General features: G+C 32.7%; 1 protein-coding gene across 1 annotated transcript in view; it reads left to right on the top strand.

Annotated features, from left to right (window-relative positions):
* The window catches only part of LOC145261160 (ribosomal protein S6 kinase-related protein-like), a 98,855-nt gene that overhangs the window by 62,676 nt on the left and 14,275 nt on the right, over positions 1-21,904 (top strand). The window contains exons 4-10 of the mRNA XM_080119482.1: positions 2,291-2,359; positions 6,206-6,278; positions 7,284-7,391; positions 10,556-10,596; positions 12,044-12,071; positions 14,761-14,850; positions 18,399-18,487. Of these exons, the coding sequence (XP_079975608.1) occupies positions 2,291-2,359; positions 6,206-6,278; positions 7,284-7,391; positions 10,556-10,596; positions 12,044-12,071; positions 14,761-14,850; positions 18,399-18,487 (498 nt within the window). The remainder of the gene's footprint in view (positions 1-2,290; positions 2,360-6,205; positions 6,279-7,283; positions 7,392-10,555; positions 10,597-12,043; positions 12,072-14,760; positions 14,851-18,398; positions 18,488-21,904) is intronic.

Raw genomic sequence — 21,904 nt, 5'->3', positions numbered from 1 at the left:
CTAACGGAAGCAAGATAGGCCAAATGATATATGAAAAGTTTAGGTAGTAAATGGTGACGGAGAATTTGAATGCTTTAAAAATGTTTTTAGATTCTTGCATTATTGTCCTATGGATGGTAATCTACTATTATATAAAAAGAACTATATGTCTGCGAGTTCGCTCCATATGGACTCAAAAACGGCTGGGGGTCGGTTTTTATGAAATTTCACACAAAGGTACTTCATGTGCCTGGCAGTGTTCTTAGATAGGTTTTGTGTTGGAATGTCTTCGTTAAGTATTGATAATTTAAATAATCCGATGAATGGAGTAACAAGCGATTTTGATCAAAGTTAACATAATACAATTTAGTACTGACTAAGGTCGTCATCAATTAACTTTTGTGATTTAATACTGGCAGCCATTTATTAAATAATTACATTATCTGATGGACAGTAATTTGATATCCAAATGACAATTTTAATATATATATATATATACAGATATATATATATATATATATATATATATATATATATATATATATATATATATATATATATATATATATTAGTGTTGGGATGATGAATCGGAATCAGAACTTTTTGGGGGTATTGGAATCGGAAAAATTTGAGTCTATTTTCCGATGTTAAAACCGATTTCATTAATTATCTTTATTTGATTTTGGTTTAAGAAAAATCTTCCACTGCTTGTAGCAATAATAAAAAAGTAAATTGCATTGATTTAAACATCCAGTAAAACTAAAATCTTTAGATTATACCCTCACAAGTGTGTTTTTACGTTTGAGAAAATAGATGCACATTTAAGATGTGTTTTTACAGTAATTGGGACAAAATAACACTTTTATAGTAAAAATATTTAGAGATTTATAAAAAATCGGAATTGGTAATTTAGTACAGAATCGGTAATTGTCTCGGAATCTGGGAAAAATATTGGAATCGTCCCTTCACTAATATATATATATATATATATATATATATATATATATATATATATATATATATATATATATATATATATATTTATTATAATGTACATACCTCCAACAATAATAATAAACCTAATTATTACAACGGTTTCACTACCACAACACTTTCCCAAAGACTCAACTTACATCTCTGATACTAGCTCCACTTGCCAACACCTAAAAATATGACTGCCCCTCCTTTTTTTTCAATATAGTTAGGTCTTGTAAAAAAGACCTAACTTTGAATAGACACTGAGAGTGAACAAAATTAGAATATTTTACCATTTTTAGTTCAAAAGTATTTCATAGTGTCTGAATAAATTGAATGGAAAAAAAAAAAACGTGGTACTATATCATCATCATTCTTTTGCGCTATATTGGTGCACATATGAAAAATTCTAAAATCTGATAAAAAAAAAAAAAATCACATAGAAAGTTTCATGGTGAGCCACTAAACATTCAACTGTAAGGTTTTGCTGGGAGATGGCTACTATACAACCCAACACAATGGAGTGTGTAAATATCTCCACTGGACAATCTGTAAAAAATTGAATATTGAATGCAGCAGCAAATCTGATAACATGTTTACCAGAAAGAACAGTTGGAAATAAGTCATACACCATCCATTATGACTGCAATTTCTACAGCTACGTATCTAGAAAACTGGACCTTAAAACCTGACATAGTGATATGGAACAAGGAGAAAGAAGCAACCTTGGTAGAAGTTAGGGTTCCCAATGATGATGGGCTAAACAGAGCTGATAGGGAAAAGATAACAAAATACCAAGGTTTTATGTATGACATGAAAAGAAACTGGAATCTTAGGAAGATCTCTATGTACCAAGTGCAAGAGAGATTCGAACAATTGCACTTAAAGTGATGGTTAGAATTTTAAAAAGATCTCAGTTGGAATATCTGAGATACTTAGTCGTTTTTTGTGTGATTTAAAAAAAAAAAATGGCTGTTCTAAAAGGTGTTTTCCTTGTTTAAGAAAATCAGTTTAGCAGAGGTGAAGTGCGCTTCTTTTTTTTTCTTTTTTTTTTCCATCAAAATTAACTTCCTCTAATATTTGGGAGTTCCTTCTTTTGAAAGTTCTTTTGTAAGAGTTTATATAGAACCTCTCCTCTTAAGTAAAGCAACATAAATTATAATAAACTCACTTATGCAAATTGTCAAACATTTTATTCAGAATATTTACAACATTTATGCTTTACTGTTTGTGATAGAACTACGATCAAAGGGAGTTAACTCCTTTTCTGTTTTTTTTTTTTTTTGTTTTTTTTTTGGCTTTTTTTGTTTTATGTTTACCATTTTTTCACCTGCAGGTGCTAGAGAAAAACCAAATTATTCTTGAGAATGCGGTGCAGCAATGTAAAGATGAAGCTACAATTCAGGTAATGTTGAGTCTTGATTGATGCTGCTGTGACCATCTTGACTTTACTGGGCTAGCGCTATCTACTAGGGTTCCAACATCTGCATGCAAATTAAAATGAAGAGAAAACTAGAGGGGGGGGGTGTTAGAAAGATCTCCTCCTCCTCCAACTAAGATCACTGGGAGAGATTAGCTAGAAAATGAATGGCAGTAAAAGAATATTTAAAGAAAAACGTTAAAAAAATTTACAAGTTCTGAATTTTTATGATGAGGGTTGATTGCTTATATTACTTGTTTTGATCGGACTATTATTCTCATCTTGAGTGTTATTTGTGCAACATTTCAGTCGGTGTAGCCTTTGGCCTTCGTCAAGCATATTGGTCGTTATCTTGAAAAAGCACGCATACGAAATCATGGCCAAAAAGCAAAAACAACTCCAAGAATACAAAACCATCTATGGAGCCATTAACTTTTCTCTGTTCTTTTCTAAGATAATGACCAACATGCCTGATGAAGGGTGAAGGCTACACCGACTGAAACGTTGCGCAAATAACACTCAAGATGAGAACAATAGTCCGATCAAAACCAGTAATATAAGTCTATTGTACTCCACAGACAAGTGATGCCATGATAATTAACTGTTAATAGTGTGCGGATCAAGATAAATAATTCAGGAAGATAAAAAAGAAAATGGTTGTCTCTAATTTCTGTATGGCATAACCACGTTGACACACCGGTTCTCATTAGATCACCAAAGTTAAGCAATGTTGGGCCTAGTCAGTACCAGATGGGTGACTATTTGAGAATACCAGACGCTGTATATAAGATAATGTCATCATCTCCCCTAATGGGGATACACATGCAACTGGGGACCGCTTGTGAATTTCATACTGCCATGAAACTTTCTCCTTTGGAGGAAGTTGGTTAAATCTGAATAGGGTTAGTGCCATTTCCCATATTTCTCTAATTTCCGGTAAAAATAAGCTTAGAAAAAATATATAAACATTTCTGATTTCCGGGAATGGGAGGGGGGTAAATATATTAAATATATTTGTCAGACACTATCTGTTAGAGGAGAAGGAGAAAGGCAACAAATCTCTATTAAGAAGGAAACTTTAGTCCTCTCCAAAGTAAGCTCCTCCAGCTGCAATGCACTCGTTGTACCATTCCAACAACTTCTGGAAGGCCTCGATGAAATCCTCTTGTGTGAGCATGTCAATGACCCTCGTCACAGCCTCTTTCATCTCCTCAATTATCTTATAACGACAGCCTCTAAGGTTTTCCTTGAGCTTAGGAAATAACCGAAAGTCACAAGGAGCAAGTTCTAGACTATAGGAAGGGTAAGGAACTGTCTTGATACCCATCTTGGTCAAATAGTCGTTGACAAGGATGTGGAACCCTTGGGACAAACTTTGCGCAAATCTTCCCCATCTTCAGTTCCTCACGAATAATTGTGTGTACTTTTCCCACACTGACATCAAACTGTGCACTTATTGTCTCTATAGACACACGACGGTCCTTATCCATGAAATTCTTTATTTGGCCAATCAACTCTCGTGTTCTGACTTCCTTACTCCTCTCACACCTCTCATCATCCATCACAGACTCCTTGCCGTCCTTGAATCTCTTATGCCACTCAAAAACTGATGCTTGATTCATGCAAGATAGTCCAAAAGCAGTGTGAAGTATTCCATACATTTCTGTGGCATTTTTTTCCAAGTGTAATAACAGAATTTTATTGCATATCCTTCTTCTAAATTGTCCTCCTCTCCAGATTGCATTTTTGAAATTCACCAGCTGTGACAATCAAGTTTTAGTAGGGTGTATTCCAATTCCAGCTTTAACTGTCCGTTTGAACCTGAAATCATAAAAATTGGTCAGTCATCTCATAAGATGTATAGCAATAACATAGTGAATTTTCAAGAGTTTACGACAATTTTAAATGCATGTACAAAAAATGTTTGGAAACTTATTAAAGGTACCTCATATACATATATACAGGGTGGAATGATAAAATTATCACCCTAGGAAAGATGGCATGATTCAATTTCCAGTTGGCTGAAAACTGTTTTTTTTTGCAGACCAGCTTCTAGTTGGCCAGTTGTGTACAAATCCCAAGAGCAATAGGAGCCTTCTATCATGTCTGAGTGACACAATGTTCAACGAGCGAGATTGGAGATGCTGTACCACTCATATTCTCTGATGATCCAAGTTATGACAACAGGACCATTGCCAGCACCCTCAAAATGCATTGCTGAATTGCCACGAATAATAGTGACGTGCCCAGGGTGATGAAAACAAAGTTTCCAGCCAGGGTTATGGCCTTTGGGTCTTAAGTGTGGTTTCAAGTGAGGGCCACATCATGCCACCTCACATGGTAGAGGTAGTCGGCTTGAAAGGCAACACCAAAGTGTACCTGGATATGCTAAAGAGTGTGCTGATCTGCTGGTGCAATCAAGTGGCCACTGGCAGACCCTGGGTGTGGCAGCAGGACTCTGCATTAGTTCACAAGTCCAAAGAGACCTAGGTTTGGCTTCAGAAGCAGTGCTACGACTTTGTACACTTCTCTCACTGGTCCCCTCCTCCCCCGACCTTAACCTGTTGGACTACTTTGTTTGGTTATACATTGAGAACATCACCAACATGACCTCCCACAAGACCAAAGCCAGCCTGATCGCTGTCGTCTGTCAAGTATTTGCCAAGCTCCAACCCGTGCTTGTGGAAAAGGCATGCTCCCAGTTCCAGACCCGTATTGAGGCGGTGATTGAGGCTGAAGGCAGCTACATTGAATAGATGTCAGCTCTACTACATAATCAAGTTAGCTAAATTGATTTTTTTCAATAAAGGTTTTAAAATAAAACTGTAGTGTTGTTTCCTTTAGGGCAACATTTTTATCAGTACACCCTGTGTGTGTATATATATATATATATATATATATATATATATATATATATATATATATATATATATATATATAGAAAATTATAAAACTCAAATGACCTTGTAACAAGTGATGTAACCCACTTTCTGGTTTACGACATCCGGTTGTGCATGCGCCCATAAACATTAACCCATAACAATGTAAACAAATAAGCACAAATCGCTTCTTTTGCAGATTGTGACCTGCGTACTGAAATATTAACGTTATTATTTCGAAATTATTATTTAACATGGGAAGAGTGGGGGTGTTTTGCAACTATTCTTTATTACAACTTATACTGTCTCTATTTTCTTACAACTAAACAAATTTAACCCGTTGACAACCATAAGAACAATTGTAGTAAAGCCAAGACTACTACTACTACTCTCTATCCATCCCTTTTCTTTCCTTCCTTCCTTCTTTTTTATTTTCTGTTTACATTTCTTGATACAAAATAGTTGTGTGAGAACGGTGAATTTGTTGACACATTTACTAATCTGTTTCAATATAAGTTTTATTTTATTTTATTTATTTAGGTTTTATTTTTTTGCTTCAGGTTTTATTAATTATTTTATTTTTAGATTCTAAGTTTCTATAACTTAATCATGTTTAATTTTCGATTTTTGAGCGATTATTCAGAAAAATAGGTAACTTTACATGAATAGGGAGGATTTTTTTTTTTTTCATGATTGAGTGATCTATCCGTGATTTTTCATTTGAATATACTTTCATAGAAATGTTTCTGTTATGTCACAAAAAACTATTTTCTTTATGTCACAAGTGTTGCGCTCATACATTAATTCCATAACTAATATAATATACTGACCCACCAGGTCATGGGTAGTCTAGTGTATATATATATATATATATATATATATATATATATATATATATATATATTATATGTTTGATCTACACAATTTAATTATTTTGTATTCTTTTCTTTAGTCCATGTTGGGTCATCATCCATTTATTGTCAAAGTTCTGGAATTCTGGCAATCTAGAAGTCATTTGTATATAGGTAAGTTTATTTCATTTTCGTTATGTGAAAACATTGTGTGTAAAAGAATGAACTTTTTAATTGTATCTTTAAACTTTTACAGTTTTTTCTTTAAACTTTTTAAAACATCCATCTCTTTCCTCTTTTAACTTCTTTCCTTTTCTTTTTCGTGCTCTCTCGTTCAACCTAATGTCTCTCTCTCTCTCTCTTCTTTCTTGCTTAACTTCATTCTCTCTCTCTCTCTCTCTCACTTCTCTCTCTTTCTTTCATGCTTCTCTTTTTCTTTCCTGCTTAACCTCTCTTTTTCTTTCCTGCTTAACCTCTCTCTCTCTCTTTTTTCTTTCCTGCTTAACCTCTCTCTCTTTTCTTTCCTGCTTAACCTCTCTCTCTCTCTCTCTCTCTTTATTTCCTGCTTAACCTCTCTCTCTTTTTCTTTCCTGCTTATTCTCTCTCTCTTTTTTTTCCTGCTTAACCCCTCTCTCTCTCTCCTGCTTAACCTCTTTCTCTTTTTCTTTCCTGCTTCTTTTTTTCTTTCCTGTTTCTTTTTTTCTTTCCTGCTTCTCTTTTTCTTTCCTGCTTCTCTTTTTCTTTCCTGCTTCTCTTTTTTTCTTTTCTGCTTAACTTTCTTTTTTTTTTTTGCTTTCTCTTTGTACAATGTAACTTTTGAACCCCTCTTTCTCTCTCCTACTTAATATTCTCTCTTTTTTCTCACTCTCAATGTATGACGTAACTTCTCTCTCCCTTTTCCATTCCATATTATATAATATTTTTCACTGTCTCTCACTTCTTGTATCATGTAAGTTTTTTTTGTATCTCTCTACCTGTACCATATAAATTCCCCACTAACCCTAACCCTAACCCTAACCCCACTTCTCTATCTTGTTTTAAAATGTAAATTCCATATTGTTTTATTTTTTGTTTTGCATGGTACTCGCATTTTATAACATTAAAAATATTGCTTGGAATATCAAATTTTTCAACATTTCTTATCTTTATCTATCTCTATTTTTACTTTCATATTTACAGTACTTACCTTTGTCCCCTATGGTGACATGTTTACATTGTGGAGTTATCACGGACATTTCCCGGAAACTCTAGTCAGGTACCAGATAGCTGAACTAGGAGTTGTAATAAGTAAGTTCTATCATCTTCTGCACATTCATTTTTATCCTTTTCTTTTTCTACTTCTTTTTCACTCGTTAGAAACGGATCAAAAAAAGAGTCTCAAATCTAAGAGATCCCGCATTATCAGCTAAGCTCAAACCTCTGTCCCATCACCGCAATGTTGCATCCTTGCCCCTCTTTTACAAGTACTTTAATGGAACGTGGTCTGATAAACTTATAGCACTTATGCTCCCTTGATATACATACTCACAAGCAGCAAAATCTCACCCCTTCACTGTTGAGGTTCCTGGATGACAAAAATGCAGCATGTGTTGGATGTACAGCATAATCACTTTAACACACTGGTTTCCATCTTATAGCTTTGATAACCCCTACTCCCATTGATGTATCTTTGTTATTGAACTGATAATTAAATGTATATGTGCTAGTATATATTTTTGTGTTGTTGATATTTTTCCTCTTGTGTGTGTGTGTGTATATATATGTATATATATATATACACACACACAAACCTCTGTCCCATCACTGCAAAAATCAATAGTAATTCGAAACCAAACAAAATGAATATTAGAATAAATACACATAGATATAGTAATAAAAATTATAAAAACATAGGAAAGAATAATAATAATAATAGAAAAAAATGGAAATTAGGACTAAAAAAAAAAATAAACAATACGAAAATAAGGTTTAAAACAAGAATTTTGGTTTGCATGGTACCCAAGATGACCGACCTGTACCAATGTAAGGATGGAATTCCTTTTTTCCAAATGAACACATCATGTACAAAATTAACTTTTTGTTAACATTAGATTGAAATCGCATCTGATGAGTTGATGAGAAAGAAAATTTCTATGAAAATATAAAATCATCGAATTGTCATCCCATTAATTAAACGGCTGTAATGAAGAGATCCAAGATGAAATAAACAAGAGTTATATAAAAGAAAAAATGTACGTCTTTGAATTTCAACAAAATTTTGCACTAATATATATATATATATATATATATATATATATATATATATACGCGGGTTTTTTTATATTCAAAAGTAATGGACTAATGAATTCAACGAGGTTGTTAGATAGTGCTCAATAAAAAGAGCTGATAATACTTGTTTATTGTTATATAAACATGCTCACATCCCGCTGCTACAAATAGCCACTTGTTTCAATCAAACAACAGATATCATCAGGCAGCGACTTGACTATTCAGAAGTTCAATCTGAATAGTCAAGTCGCTGCCTGATGATATCTGTTGTTTGATTGAAACAAGTGGCTATTTGTAGCAGCGGGATGTGAGCATGTTTATATAACAATAAACAAGTATATATATATATATATATATGACGATTGCAACGTCTTGTCAGACAAGTGCCACTCTCTCAGACATTTAAAATCCATGAATATATATATATATATATATATATATATATATATACAAACAGGGTGGAACTATAAAATTTTCACCCTAAAGGAAACTTTGTTTTCATCACCTTGGGAACATCCCTGGGGACATCATGGCAATCCAGCAATGCATTTTGAGGATGCTGGCAATGGTCTTGTTATAACTTGAATCGTCAGAGAGCATGAGTTATACAGGGGCGCATCTCCGATCTTGTTCGTTGAACATTATGTCGCTTTCAGCCATGATAGAAGGCTCCTATCACTCTTGGGATTTGTACACAACTGGCCAACTAGGAGATGGTCTGCAACAAAAGAAAAGAAAACTGGTTTTCATCAAACGGAAATGGAATCATGTCACCTTTTCTAGGGCAACATTTTTATCGTTCCACCCTGTGTGTACACACACACACACACATTGTGAAACATGTATGCACATAATGTTTGTATAATAAACAGACATGTATGTATATATATATATATATATATATATTGGTGTGTAGTTAATCTTAATGTATTTTACATATTCCAAAGTTACTAATGTGATGCCAGAGCAGTTATAAATTTTCTGACATAAACAAGATTTTTTATCAAGCAAAATTGGTGTTTATTTAGGAATATAATGGTTGTTTTTTCATAACTATACAAATTAGGAATGTATACATCTGTATATATTAGTGTTGGGACGATTAATCAGAGTCGGAGATCAGAAAAATCAGAACTTTTGCAGGTATTGTAATTGGAAAAATTGTATCTACTTTCTGACGCCAAAAAAGATTCTTTTAGTTATCTTTTTTTTTTTTATTTGATTTGGTTTAAAACAAAATCTTCCATAGTTGGTAGTAATCATAAAATAATAAATATTTATTGATTTTAAGTTATTAGTAAAACTAAAATTTATAAATCATCCCCCCCATACACACACACATAAATGTGTTTTTATGTCTGAAAGAATACATACATATTTAACATGTGTTTTTATGGTAATCGAAAAAAAAAAATAATAACTTTATAGTTAAATATTTAGAGATTTATAAAGAATCGGAATTGGTAATTGTATCAGAATCAGGGGAAAAATATTGAAATAGTCCCATCACTAATATATATTTTATATATATATATATATATATATATATATATATATATATATATATATATATATATATATTAGAAAATAATATATTACACATGTATTTTTTATTTCTTAACTACTTCACCAGTGTGCAATGTATGAGTAAGGCTTAATATAATTATTGGAAATAAGCTGCACAGAAACGTTTGTGTTTCATTCCTGGGAGAGATCATCTGGCTAATTGCCTGATGATTTCCCTCTAGAATAAGACACAGACGTTTCTGAGTACCTTGTTTTCCTTAAGTATATTTTTATACTAGTGTGTGTGTGTGTATATACATACACACACATATATATATATATATATATATATATATATATATATATATATATATATATATATATGAGAAATATTTACAGCACTGATTCGTAGCCGAATGGTGAGAGCTGCCGACTGTCAATGCGACGGTTGTAGGTTCAATTCACGGCTGGGGAAAGGTGTTTGTCTAGCCGCACTGATGAATTGTGATACAACGAAACAGTACTGTATGTGGATGACAATATATATACATATATACATATATATATATGAGAGAGAAAGATTATGTTCCATTTACATTTTTATTGTCACAAGAAATCTATTTCCAATTTCAAAGACGAATGTTTATTAAATTATATTATTTTTTTTTTTTTTTTAGATTATCTACATAAATCTGGAGTTATTTACAGAGACATGAAAGTAAGTAAAAAGAAAAATATATGTTTTAATAAAAATTTTTATCAACTTTTCTTCAGCTCGGACGATGGTATATTGCTAATGAAGCATAAGGGGGTTACTGTGATAGGAGGGAGATTTATAGTGAAGCAATATGGGTTGGGAGTTGGGCAGCAAGGTGTTTGTTCACATTACATTTAAATTTCTGCATGTTGGTAGTGTTAAGGAAACAAGGAACAGGAAGAAAAATCCAAAATCAATGGATATCATGCTTTTCTAAAGAGAAAAATTTTGGTATTTGTTTAACCCATTAGGTCAGACTGTCCTATAAATATGACACCAAATAATTTATTTTTAAAATCTATTATACATAATAGTACTGCTTACTGCATTATTACTCTGAAGAAAGGATAAAATTAATCTGTTGGAACCTTCTTAAAAATTCTTGTGAAATTTGCTAAAATTCTATTTGTTTGATGATGTGTGAACTTATATAAATGAGTCTTGCAATAGTGACCACTTACTTATTACCAAAAGTGCAATGTAACTCTTTGTGTGAAGAGTTTTACTCTTTATCATAATGCATAAGTTTTATCTTGAATGCATAGTCTTTTAATTTCTAAAATATATCATATGTACCCAGTGTCCTATTTATAGAAGAATCAATATTTCGCTTTCTAAATAAAATATTGATTTGGTCCTGAGTATGACCTTAAAAGACATCCAATGGTGACACCTCATTTGAGGGTAGTGGGAAATGTAGAGTTAGCCCTTAGTTATCATTAGGGCTATGACAACAGCATATTCTTTTCATTGTTTTACCTCTTGAGTGTGTATCTGATATCTTATATGCTTTTATATAGAGTGATGTGGTTCTCGGTTGATTAACTGTGTCGGATATATACTTGAGTCAAAATAATGAAAAGAATATGCTGTTGTCATAGCCCTAGTTATCATTGCTCTCGGGTCCATTTTGGTCCAAAGTGGTAATACCTGTTAGAGCGTCTCATGCTAGCAAATCAGGCTATTTGAAGATATTGGATTCCTGACCAAAAATGCGCCAAACATTGATTTTATTGTTTTTTTCCTTTCTCTTTGCAGAATTCAATTATATTCAATTATAAAGTCAAAAAACAAAACATTTTACTTCTAAAATAAAATCAACACAAACACCATGGATAGATATTTGAAGATATAAAGAACTTGAAGAATAAAATTTTTTCAAAAAATTACTGGATTCGGCATTTAATAACTTGAAAAGGGTTGATATACCATAAAACGAAACAACCAAACTAATAAATATAGATTTTCTTTTCTCTCAATTTTGATGCGTCATAATCCTAGTGACATATGTCCAAAATACTTCCCGTTTCCCAACATAACTGCCAATCTATCTCGGCTTATATCTACTAGCAACATACCCACCTTAATATTTAACATTTATATGATTTTTTTTTTCTTCTTTTTTTAGATGGAAAATATTTTATTTGATTTTGATGGTGAGTTGAATTTTTTTGTTTTGTTAATCTCATTTATAAAACTCACTATGTCTGTCTGTCTTTCTCCATTTTTTTTTTCAAATTGTCTCGGAGAGTCAGAAGGTCACAGAGTGTCACAAGGCGAGTCAAATAAAAAATACTAGAGCTGAGATTGAAACCAAGACAGTGAGTCAAGTACGATAACTATTATTAGTAAAACTAAAATTTATAAATCATCCCCCCCCCATACACACATAAACGTGTTTTTATGTTTGAAAAAATACATGCATATTTAGCTTGACATGATCTTTAAAAGTATTTTCAAACCTACTTATTCTTAACATAAGGAACAGACCATAAAGACAAATCTTCCTAGACTGAGGTAGCATAAAAGAAATTCGCTTAAGCTGGAATATAGTCATAAAAAGGTGCTCAATATCCAGAGAATAGCTTCTCTTCGTATCCCTTCTACCGAAATATCTTCTTTGGAGGGGGGGGGGCGGTTACATTTTCGTGTTTTCATTCGTTCTTTTATTTTTGAAATTTTTGTTGGGGGTAACGATAGAGTTGACATACATAATGAAAAACTGCTCAATATTCTTAGTATAGCAGGTGTCGCCAAACCGAACTTCATGTTGACCCTGGCAACGCTGGATATCCATGCTAGTGGATATATAAGTCCAATCAACATCTTTTACTCCAAAGAACCCACCTTGCTCAAAGAGCTGCTCAGGGGGGCATGCCTATCCAACTGACTGCCAATCATCAGGAAAAAAATCCAACTATCTGAGTCCTGTCCATAAGTGGCTCTAACTGTCTATGCTTCCCGTCTCTTGGACTCTTTCCATGACCAAAAATTTCAGATTCTAGCCTGTGTTAGTGGTCACCATTTGACCACCCAGAAGCTGACTAAGGGAGATGTGCACTCAAGTTTAAAAGCAATTATTAGAGAGTCCCCCCCCCCCTAGAGGTTAAAATAACGCTCATTTTTTTTTTTGGGGGGGGTGAACAGCAGGGTTGCAAAATGAGATTTTTTAGCTTAAAGAAACCACAACACAATCTCCTTAGTTTAGAGCTTAGAAGTTAACTTTTCTCAGAGAGGCAGAAAAATTTAATTAACACTCACGCGTCCAACTTTAACTGTCTGCCTCAAGACTAGAAGGTCAGCTTTAATTGCCCTGTCCTACTCATGGGATATGTGTATTTCAGATAGAATTCTTAGATTTTGTTCTTTCTCAGCTATCCTAATTCGACCAAATAAATAAAGACATATTTCTTGAATGTGCCTAAATCACAATTAGATATTTTCAATTCTTTTCTTATTTAATATTACTGCTTATTTTTCAAAGGAATGTGAAAATTAGTTAATCTTCATGTAATTGCTCACATATCCATGACTGAGTATATTAAGAAGTTTGTTTTAATAAGTTTTAAATAGAAAAAGTAGGCTTTTAACATCAATGTCAGGGCAAGAAAAAAACTCAACTTTATAGGTTTCTGAATTTTTGAGATGAGAATTGGTTATTTGTATTATTCATCGGACTACTGTTTTCATCTTGAGTGTGATTTTTACAACATTTCAGTCGATGTAACCTCCGACCTTCTTTAGGTGTATCTTGTCGAACTCAGGAATGTTTTCTGTTCGACAAGATACATCTGAAGAAGGTCGGAGGTTACATCGACCGAAACATTGTGAAAATCACACTCAAGATGAGAACAGTAGTCCGATGAATAATAATTTCAATCAACTTTATAGATATAGATAAATTTTGAGTTTGATTTTGGATAAGAATTGATTAAATTAAGTCTGCTACTCACATGAACCAAAAATGTCTGCTATTTGCATGAACCAAAAAACCAGTTTGCTATTCGCATGAACCAAAAAAAGTCTGCTATTCGCATGAACTAAAAAAAAGTCTGCTATTCGCATGAACCAAAAAAAGTGCTATTTGCATGAACCAAAAAAAGTCTGCTATTCGCATAAACCAAAAATAAGTCTGCTATTCACATGAACCAAACAGTCTGCTATTCGCATGAACGAAAAACGTGCAACATTAAACATACAACTGCTTAGTGCATGTTTACACAACAAATAACAACACAAACTGCAGAATAGCAGTAACAAGTAGCAGATCAACTAACAACAGCCAGTATTTTTATAGTCACCAACCTGTATAAGACTATGCTTGGCCACATTTATCAGTACTGCTACATATTATTAAAGCCAGTAAACTTAAATTTTAGTAATGAACTAGAATTTTTGATAGTTTAGTTTTATTTGTTGTTAAAAATTGAGAAACACTAGCAGGCTGCCTGATGTTGCCCGGTCATGAAATACACTTAAATATATTTTAATTCATGCAGATTTCATATTTATTATTAAAGAGAAAATAAGAAAACATAAAAAACTGAATAATTGATGAAAGAAGGTTTTTTTTTCAAAGGAATATGAAAATTAGTTAACCTTCATGTAGTCGCTCACATATCTATGACTGAGTATATTAAAAAGCTTGTTTTAATAATTTTTCCCATAGAAAAAGCAAGCTTTTAATCTCAATGTCAGAGCCAGAAAAAAAAAGTCAACTTTATAGGTATATAGATAAAATTTTGAGTTTGGTTTTGGATAAGAATTGACTAAATGAAAGTAAACTGTTAGTGGAGGTATGCTCACTATCAAGTGCTATTCTAGTTTATTTTTCTATTGTTTCAGGCCACACCCAGATAACAGACTTTGGATTGGCAAAGTGGTTAAATTTTGGAGAACGGACTCGAACTGTGTGCGGTACATTACAGTATATGGGTAAGTGTTATGAAATATTTTATTTCTAGTCCTGTTTATCATTCGTCAGGTACCATAAGAGAAAATGATTTAGCTAGCGAAAATCGTATCTCCTTAAAAATACCAATTGAGGATACATTCTCTGCAATCAGTCTGGTGTAAACTGAGTCATTTCAGTGGCCATTTTTAATCGGTCAGGCTATGATATTTTTTTCTCTGTATTCCTAAATGGTCTACCCTTCCAGGCCTTACCATCCCTCTTTGAGAAGGAGTTAGCTAACTATGTGAGACGCCCACATTGTGAAATGCCGAACGAGCTGCTCAAGTAATTTTTAAGAGGCTATCCTGCCATCTGCTGGGGTACTGGCTTACTTTCCTCTCACTTTCCAACCTTGTGCCACACTATATTTTAGCAAGAACTATATAAATACCAAGAAGAAAGATGTTTTTATTTAACTTTGTTTTTGTTTTGTTTTTGTAATTTTCTTATTTCATGAGGCATCCTACCGGATGTCAGACATTCATCCACTTTCTCATACATTTCAACTGAGAGATCTTTTTAAGATTCTAACCGTCCCTTTAAGTGCAATTTTTTGGATCTCTCTTGCACTTGGTATACTGGGTATACTTACCAAGTAGTTTTTGAAGTTCTTTTTAATGAGTCTCGTTGTTCCTATAATTACTGGAATGATGAAAATCTTTCAAAGATTTCAGTTTCTTTTCATGTCATGCATAAATATGATCTTACTTAGAAAGGTATTCTTTTGCCAAACTCCTTAACAGTTACTTAAAAATCAAAAAAAAAAAAAAATCAAAATCAAATCTTTATACATGAACTAGCATTTCAGCCTGGCGTTGCCCGGGTGTTTGGAGGTATATGTTGAGCAAAAAAAAAAAATGGTTGTAGGAAGGCAGGCAAGCTCAAACCTGTACCGCAAATCGCAAAGAAGGAAAAGAATAGGAAAAAAACGTGATGTCTTTGCTGTTACGACCACCGTCAAACCGGAAGTGACGTAGGTTTTAATTAAGGCTAGGCAATCAAAAGGAGAGGATGACTTTCGAAAATATCGGCAAAAAAAGCGCCCCCCCCCCGGTAGAAAAATGCCCAGTTGAAGGTGAAGACATTAATGTTTTTAGCCAATTTTTCGATATTTGTCGTCTGAAAGGTCGAACTTCAAAACTATACTGATCTTGTAAAAATCCATCGCCTCTGTCAAAAGTTTTAGGCAGACATGCAAACATACATACATACATTTATATATTGGTAACTCAAATTTTCGACCCAAACCGATTAAAAAGCTTGCCCTATCTCTGAATACTCTTTATATAAAATTTCAAATGTTTAGACCAGAAATTGTCTGAGTAATTTGGTAGAGACAAAAGCGGTTAATTTTTTTTTAAACTTTGATCCCTATTATGACCCCTTAACATTTATTGTTTTAGGCTCAAATCAAGTTATTAAGTTAGAGCTATGTCCAAAAAACCGATATCTAAAATTTCAAGTGTTTAGACCCAAAATTGGCGGAGGAATTTAATAGAGTTCTCAAGGTCAAATCGTTGAACTTTGACCCCTTTGCAGCCAAATTTCTGGCCGAAAATGGATCACAAAGATGTTCCCAAATCTCAATACCCTGTATATCAAATTTCAAGTCTGTAGACTGAAAATTGACAGAGTTATTGCGTAGGGAAATATACACAGACACACACACACACACAAAGACAGACACTTTCACTTTTATAGATATATAGATGAATGTGACTATACAGAGAAAAAAGTCTGTGCACCATGTGAAAATAATTATGAAAGAAGATGGTGAAGTCTCCTCCCTAGACAGTCAATTAATCAAGAGGATATTAATAATCAGCAAAGTTATGCCCCTTTTAAGAGGGCCTATTGCATCAGAATCCTACCCATAGCCTTTTATAGCAGTGATTTCCAAACTTATTTTTTTACATGGTGGCACACTACTGAGCTCTTTAGATTCTCACAGCACACTTATCACAAAAAAAAAATCAATATTTTCTACTCGTAAAGCCTTTTTATGCAATAAAATAATAAAGTTTAGTGTTGAGATTAAAAGGATTAGTAGTAAGGTGTCTTTTCATCTAACTTGAAGCCATTGTTTCAATAGACAACGTTTGGTTGCACAAACACAGTGGGGAAGGAATGTGTGCATCTCCAATCCAGTGAAATCCAAATTTCAAGCAATCATCACTATAGCATCGGTCAACTTTTGCTATTTTAATAAAGTTATAGAATTATTATTGTCATTATCACCTTTTCTTTTTAGAAAATGTGTCCATAAATTAAACATGAATTAAATGTAACATTGAATAAAATAATAAATCAAAGAAGATTTTTCTCAGATTCATTTATGTTGTTTATGTTTTTTTTTTGTTTTTTTTTTTAATTAAAACCTTAATTTAAAACACCTAAATATCAAATAAGAAATTTTGATCATATTCAATCATATTTTTTTTTATTTCTTCAATTAAAACATTAATTTACAACACCTAACACATAAACATCGAATAAGAAATTAAAATTTTTTTTTTTTTTTAAATCTATTAATATTGTAAAACAACATTTACTAATGTTTATTGCTTAACAACATTTACTAATGTTTATTGTTCTGGAAAATTGAAAATATCTAACAATTCAAACAAAGGATATACATTTTATTTCTATCATTTAAGCATCAATATCACGTAAGTGTTGCATATCCTGAGCTGCCATATTCCTTGTGAATGGCATTTGCTGACTAGGTTTTACAAGGCAATGATTTGTCCCCACTTGGAATATGGGTCCCTAGTGTTCGCTGGAGTTGGCAAAGTGTTCTCTGATTCTTTTAAGCATCTATAACATTGTGTCATCAGATATATACTATATATTCCCTACTGCGACCCTGTTCCCTCTGGAGTACATGATATGCTTTGATTATATCTGCTGTCTACTTGACAGAATGTAACAGTTGCTTCTGTTGTCTACAGATTATTTCATGGTTCTTGCCCCACCGCAATGCTTAAATATCGTCCTGTGCTGTGGCTGAACAGACCAAATCTGCAATGATATACATTCACCTTAGACCCTTTGCATAATGATACCGGTGTTTGTTCAGAGATGTATTGGCAATTTCTTTTTGCATTGTGTTCTGCAGTCCTGAACCTGCTGCCTCAGAACTGGGTGAATAAACATGTATCACTGTCACATTTTCAGAGTTCTTTATTGTCTATCGTGATATTCCTAAGTTTTATGCATTCCCTAATTAGCTTAGTAGCCTCTGTCTATTGCTAATGGTTTTATGACCATGGCTTAATAAAGGAAAAGAAAAAAAAAACAAAGTAATAATGTGTGAGTTAGTATTTATTAACACAAACATAACGATATGAAAACTTTTTATGCCTGTAATAACTTGTAACTATATAACCTCTTCACTGCACACCAATAATCATTCTATGGGAACCACTGCTTTATTATAGCAACCAGTTTATCCTCTACAAATCTAAATTGTTTTCTGTATTCTTCTTTTCAAATGTGACTATGATCCTTCCATTGCATTCCATTGCAGCTCCTGAAGTTCTCTCGGTTATGCCATACGGACACACTGCAGATTGGTGGTCTCTCGGAGTTCTTATGTACACGATGCTTACTGGAGAAGTAAGTGTTTGATATTTTTTTGGATGCTTGTGCATAATAATGTGCGTAATAAGTCTATGAGTATGCAGTATAATAATATTGGATTTCAAACAAATGTATTTTAGATAAAAAAAACACTATTACGTACTTGCGTGTTGTCGAAATTAGTAAAAAAAAAATTTTTAACTATGAAAAATGATGAGAATAAAAGATAATTACAAGTGAAAATAAAATTTATCCAATTATATTATTATATAATATTTTATTGTATTTGTTAATGCTGAAGACTTTTTTTTAAATCCAGGGGAGGTAACTGCAGTCTATGGTTTTGACAAAATAATTGTAATTCACTAATTCAAAATAGAAAATGGCAGACCGCAAATGTTTTTTTTTCTTTTCTTGTAAAACATAGTTCTAGTAGATCTTCTATTCAATATTTTTTGAATTTTTACTAATTTCAACACAAAAATATATGCAATAGTGTTTTAACTTAGAATGCATTTTTTGAAACCTGATTATACTGCAAGCACTGATTTTTTTTTTTTTTGATTTTTTATTTCATCGTTATTAGAATGAAAATCGAAAAATTGAATTTCAAATAAAACTAATGATATCTACTTGTCATGTTTTAGTAATGAACATTTCAAAAATTACGAAAAATAAGGTAGAAATTTAATTATTAATGAAAACAGTTTTTGAAGACAATTTGCGAAACTTGAGTCTAATTGTCTTCAAAAACTGTTTTCATTGATAATTAATTTTCTACCTTATTGTTTTTCATAATTTTTGGATATGTTCATTATTGCGACAAGACAATTAAGTAGATAGCATTGATTTTACTTGAAATTCAATATTTTGATTTTTGAATCTCTCTCTAATACCAAAAAAACACCTTTTCTTTTTTTTTTTTTTTTTTTTATTACACCACAAATATAAATATTACATGAGATTCATTTTATGTTTTAAATATTGATCACCATTTTCTTATCTATTATCACGCATGGTCAAAAGCTTGGTCAAGATGAAGTCTGGCCATCTTGAAATCTTCTTATTTTAGAGTATCCAACCCCATTTGTTTCTGTTATCCTCTTAGAATTCTACATAAATCTTAATTTTACAGTGGTGTCGTCATTTGCATCCATCACATATCTTTATCAGTGCAGATGATTTTTCTTTTATGGAAATCACTCCAGACAAGGTGTGAAGCTGCTTGCTGTAAGGAGTTAATTCTAATGATAAAAAAGGGAGAGAAGAATAGAATCACTTTAAGTCAAACCAAGACTAAGAGAAACCTAACCACCAGCGTTCAATCACCTGAGTTCAAAATAGGTTAATTTTGTCTATTTTAGCTTTGATATAGTTCTAATCACGTTGTTCTCTGCAGCTGTCAGTAGCGATTCTGTTTCTCTGTCCTTTTCGTAGCCATGTCCAGAGTTTCTTGTCATTCTTGTGAATCATCAGATTTGTCTCCCAACTTTTCTTTTCTTGTCCTTTTGTTTCTTGTTTTGCTGTTGCCTGAATTGTTAATTTTGTTACTGTCTCTTATCGTGGTGACTAGCGTTAGTGTTTTTTGAGTTATGTATTTTTCCAATTCTTTTTTTGTAGTATTCACACAGTCTTCTGTACTTACAAGTCCTCTTTCCTTTTCATATAGAATCAATCAGTATCATCTTTCAGGTGTAATGCATTGTGTATAGTCATTAGTTTCCTAGTCTCCTATGCCTAATCGAAATGCCTAATTTCTTTTCTTGTCTAGCATATCAATGGTACAGAATATCCTTTTATTATTATTACATAGTGTGATTGCTAAGAATTCTCTTGTTCTCACATATATTTTTTCAATCTTGTCTTTCATTTCTGTTGATTTGCTGATGTCTCCTTTTAGAATTCCCAAATATTTATAAATATCATATTCGCCAAATTCCCTTATCTTCTCTTGGTTGAGCAGTTCCATTCCTTTTGCTGTTTTCAGTCCCCCCCCCTTACATATTTTTCTTTTCAGAATTTCATTTAAATCTCTTGGCCGAAAATTCTGTTCATGTTTATCTGCTTTTCAAGTTCCTTTTTTTTTTGTTTGAATAGGTTCAAATTGTCCATATACATGAGGTGGTTTGTTCTGTGTCTGTAAATTTGTATCTGGCATCACATTTCCTGAGTATGTTGTTCAGTGCTATCATGGCTATAATAAACAAAAATGGTAATAGTCTCCTTGAAAGAACACCATATGTATTTTTAATCACAGTCAGGTGTTATCCTTCAGCTGGCAATTCCAGTCTTCAGGTTTCCATTGCTTTCTATAGTTTTTTTTTTTTTAAATAAAATGAATACTCTTGTATATTTTGTACATCCTTAAGCATTCAATTGTCCATGCTTCTGTTTAGGCATTCTTGTAGTTGATCCATGCCATGTTTGTTTTTTGTTTCTTTCTGCTATTTACCTCCTTTATGATCTTTGAGTCTATGTATAACGGGTCATGTATCTCTCTTTTTCTCTTTCTGGCATCTTTTCTGTTCCTCTGGAAGTAGTCCATGACTTTTAAGAGAGTTATAAATCTGTTCTCTACAATTTCCACATAGTCAGTAAACAGGTTATTGGTCTGTAGTTCTTTATCAATGTCTTTTCGTATTTTTGTTTTGTGGACACATCTCAAGTTTTGCATTAGCTTTTCATGTAAGGTTGTGAAATTTTAAAATCAGTATGCACTTGTTTTTTTTTTTTTTTAATGGAAATCGCTTTACACAAGGTATGAAGCCACTTGATGCAAGGAGCTAACAAGTATGAAAGCTGATTATTGTAAAGACTGGAGATGCCTATTGACCTTAATCTTGAAAAGACTAAGGTAGAATGAAAACAGTGAGCAGGAAAAGAATTCCACAATCTTGCAGAAAGGAGCTACTGGAATAAAAATTTGTATTACAATGGAGTATTAAAACAACAAATTGATGAAGACTGTTAAATCAATGAGTCAAACGAGCTGAAACAAAGGAAGCAGGGAATAGATCAGACAATTCTGAAGAACACTTGTCATAATAGTATTTATAAAAAAAAAATGAGACTAGCAACATCACGTCTGTGAACGAGACGTTGCAGTGAAGAAGAAAGTTTGAAGCCAGTCAAATTACAAATTTATCAAGAACCTTCAAATGGGACACAGATTCACTAGCCCAACTATGACAACAGTACTTTTCTTTTTTTTTTTTACATAGGCATCACCACTTATCAAAGCCAAGAGGCTACTCGAGGATAAGGGTTAAAGAGTGTACAGTAGAAATTGGACAATATAGTAATCGTTAATAATGGAAATTCAGTAAATTTAACTTATATGGAACGGTTTATCAAAAACTTGTTTGCGTTAGACTTGAAGACAATCATATTGTAGTCAGCTGGAAAGCAGAAAAACGGAAGATAATTCCACAGGCGTGCAGTTCTAAGAAAGAA

Source organism: Euprymna scolopes, chromosome 37 (assembly GCF_053919585.1).
Source record: "Euprymna scolopes isolate OS-2025 chromosome 37, ASM5391958v1, whole genome shotgun sequence".
NCBI lineage: Eukaryota > Metazoa > Mollusca > Cephalopoda > Sepiida > Sepiolidae > Euprymna > Euprymna scolopes.
This window is presented reverse-complemented; position numbering and strand designations above follow the sequence as displayed.